The sequence below is a fragment of the Asparagus officinalis genome, chromosome 8 (assembly GCF_001876935.1).
Source record: "Asparagus officinalis chromosome 8, Aspof.V1, whole genome shotgun sequence".
NCBI classification, from domain to species: Eukaryota; Viridiplantae; Streptophyta; class Magnoliopsida; order Asparagales; family Asparagaceae; genus Asparagus; species Asparagus officinalis.
The window spans coordinates 40,981,125-40,984,076 of record NC_033801.1 but is presented as its reverse complement, the minus strand read 5'-3'; the positions used below and the strand labels follow the sequence as shown (position 1 = coordinate 40,984,076).

At 33.1% G+C, this 2,952-nt stretch overlaps 1 protein-coding gene across 1 annotated transcript in view; it reads right to left on the bottom strand.

Moving 5' to 3' along the window:
- The window catches only part of LOC109820068 (BEL1-like homeodomain protein 4), a 6,487-nt gene that overhangs the window by 394 nt on the left and 3,141 nt on the right, over nt 1-2,952 (bottom strand). Inside the window, 2 exon segments of the mRNA XM_020386133.1 lie at nt 1-189; nt 1,727-1,787. The exon segment at nt 1-189 is cut by the window's left edge and continues 394 nt beyond it. Coding sequence (XP_020241722.1) covers nt 1-189; nt 1,727-1,787 — 250 coding nt within the window.

Below are 2,952 nucleotides of genomic sequence, written 5' to 3'. Positions count from 1 at the left end.
GGCTTCGGGTCGTAGCATTGCTGAGGGTGAGTGTGATTGTGGCGTGATTTGGTTGTTTTGGGGTTGGTCGTCGTCTCTTTGGGTGCTGGTGGTGGCTTGATCGGTTTCTTCTTTGGCTTCTTGTTGGTACATTTCTTCCACCATTGGTTTCCACAGCCTGACCCTTGCGTTTATGAACCAGTTGGACACCTAAGAACAACAGGGAAAACAATACGTTAGAGTATAAAATTATGAGTGTTATTATTTACTGTACTTTTGATGTTTAATTTGATAGTTAGAATGAAGGGACTTTAATGACATCAGAACAATCCATATTCATATTACCTTGAAACGTATTTGTAATAGATTTAAGTGAAAGTACTCTCGTGTAGAATAATATAGATTATGGCATTTAACTTGCAGTAAATTCAGAGCTTTGGTCAATGGAATGTAATTTTCTATGTAGTAATTATCTAGTGCTTGTTATATATTTATGAGGAAAGGAGACACTACAGTATTGTCTTTTCAAGGGGTGATCGTCTTCGTTTTCTTTCTTCTTTTTATGTTTTCACTCTTTTTTACTATGAAAAGATAGTATTATTCAAAAAATAATGGATAGTTAATGACAATCTGATTCCTGTGAAAAGATAGGAAATCTAATTTTTTCTTTCTTTAACTCATTAAGATTTTAAAATGAGATCGGTTTATTTTATGTGACTGACAATGTAGTATGAAGGAAAAAAATAAAGAACAAATTCTAAGAAAAGTGAGAATCTATGGGTGGTCAATGGTGCAAAATATATTGTGAGATTTTCTTTCTTATAGTTAAGAATCCATCAGTGTCCAATGATCAATATTGTTCACTGAACTAATAGTGGATGTGGCGTTGCATTCTAGAATTAATACACCTAGGATATTGATCCATGAACCATTATTGGCTAAATTACCAAATTGGTATTTTCTGCAACCCTCCTTAACCAGTTTGGTATTAAAAGTTTCTCCAATTACTTTTTGGTATTAAAAGTCAAACCTAAAGGGCACTTAGACCTATTTTTTTGCTGCCAACCAAATTTTACACGCATAAGTAGCACATGACCTCATGTGATGTAATTTTAGGGGTGTTAGAAGGCTGAGGCGGCTGTTTTTAGATGATGTGGCTATTTTAGGGTTACTTTTACTCCCTCCTAAATCATTGTCTTGTCATCTAAAGCCCTTCGATGTCATCAAAACATAGTCATCTCAGCCTTTTAAGATCCGTAAAATTACATCAAGTGAGGTTATGTGCTACTTACAAGCGTAAATTTTGGCCAGCAGTGAAAAAATAGATCTAAATGCACTTTAAATTAACTTTTAATACCAAAAAAGTTCGAAGAAACTTTTAATACCAAGCCAGTTAAGAAGGCTTATAAATAATACCAAATTGATAATTTACCCAATTATTATTCAATGAATGTACATATTACAAGTGGATATAACCATTGTCTCTTATTTGGTGTTTCTCATGAAAAGTGGAAGAAACCAAAATTAATGGATCCTGTATCTACAACAAAAATTAACGGACAAGCTGTATTTATAACTCCAAAATTTATGACAAGAGGATTAAATGTTTCTAGGATGAGCTCATTAATGCTCTTTCAGTCTAACTAACTAATATATATCCATGTGACACCAAAAAAACTGTTATATCTTCACTTGTATCAAGACTATGATTCAGTAGATGAGAAAGAAACAAAGGACACAGTCTGACCTGGTTTCTTGATAGACCCGTCTGCCTTGCTAACAAATGCTTGTCTGCATCACTTGGATACCTAACAAAATTCATATATATTTAATTAAACAATAACAATTCTTGTTTTGATAAAATCTAAAATCTAACATCAAATTCATTAATCATTTGTGAGGGGAACAAATGAATTATTTATCAAAAGAAGAAGCTTTTCGCCTCATCAGCTTTCTTGGTTAAAGAGCCTAAAGTCGAAGAACGGGGAATTATTCTACTGCTAATTCTGTTTTAAGACATTGCCGGGGAATCAGCACAAAGTCTACTACTACTCTACTTTGGGAGTTGTGCTTCTATGAGTCAGAGAGAGAGAGAGAGAGAGAGAGAGTGAGTGAGAGAGAGAGAGAGAGAAACATTAGCGCATTGCTATTCTTTGGTTAAAGGCTGTGGAGAAGTGAGTACCACGTAGTAAACGGTATCTAAAGCCAAAGAATGCGACAGGGGAGAATGAATTGCCATGAAGAAAGTGACAAGCTAGGATGATTGAAGAGAACCAAGTACAATAGAAAAGTAAACCATGCCAACGAATAACAGCTTTGCTATTAACTTATTATTAAACTGAGATAAGAAGATTAATAATCAACAATAATCGTGCATCCATGCATGCATGACAATTATAATAATCATTTTGGATCATGTGCTTATCTACATGGACGGAGAGACAACTTATTATAAGTCCAAAATCTAGGAAGCAACAAGGGAAATAATTTTAGATCGCCCTTTTTGTGTGCATAAATCTGAACTCACGTACAATAATCAATGTTTGTAAAATATGCTTTAATTTTATGTCCAATAAAATTTAAACCTAGGATGCTCTTATCTCATATCAAAGAACCTATTTATTACACCAGAACATAGAAGTTATAATGAGGGTTAGAGGGATATAATTTATATTCTAAAAAAATTCACGTGAAACAAGTTCTTTCTTGGATTTGAATGATATATGGTTATAAGGTTTTCAATACATGCTCTTTTAAGCCAACATTATATTTAAACAAATTAATCACAGATGGAACTCAATTAATATCAAGTTTTTCAACTTATTACCTCTCTAGTTTTGATTTTTGGAGGTAGACCTAGAGTGAAAATTTATACTCTTTTAACGTTAGGAGATCCATTTGTCAAAAAACATTTTCTTTCTCTTAGGATAAAAGCAATGGCCAAACCATAAATTTTAGGGTTGTTTTTTAAAC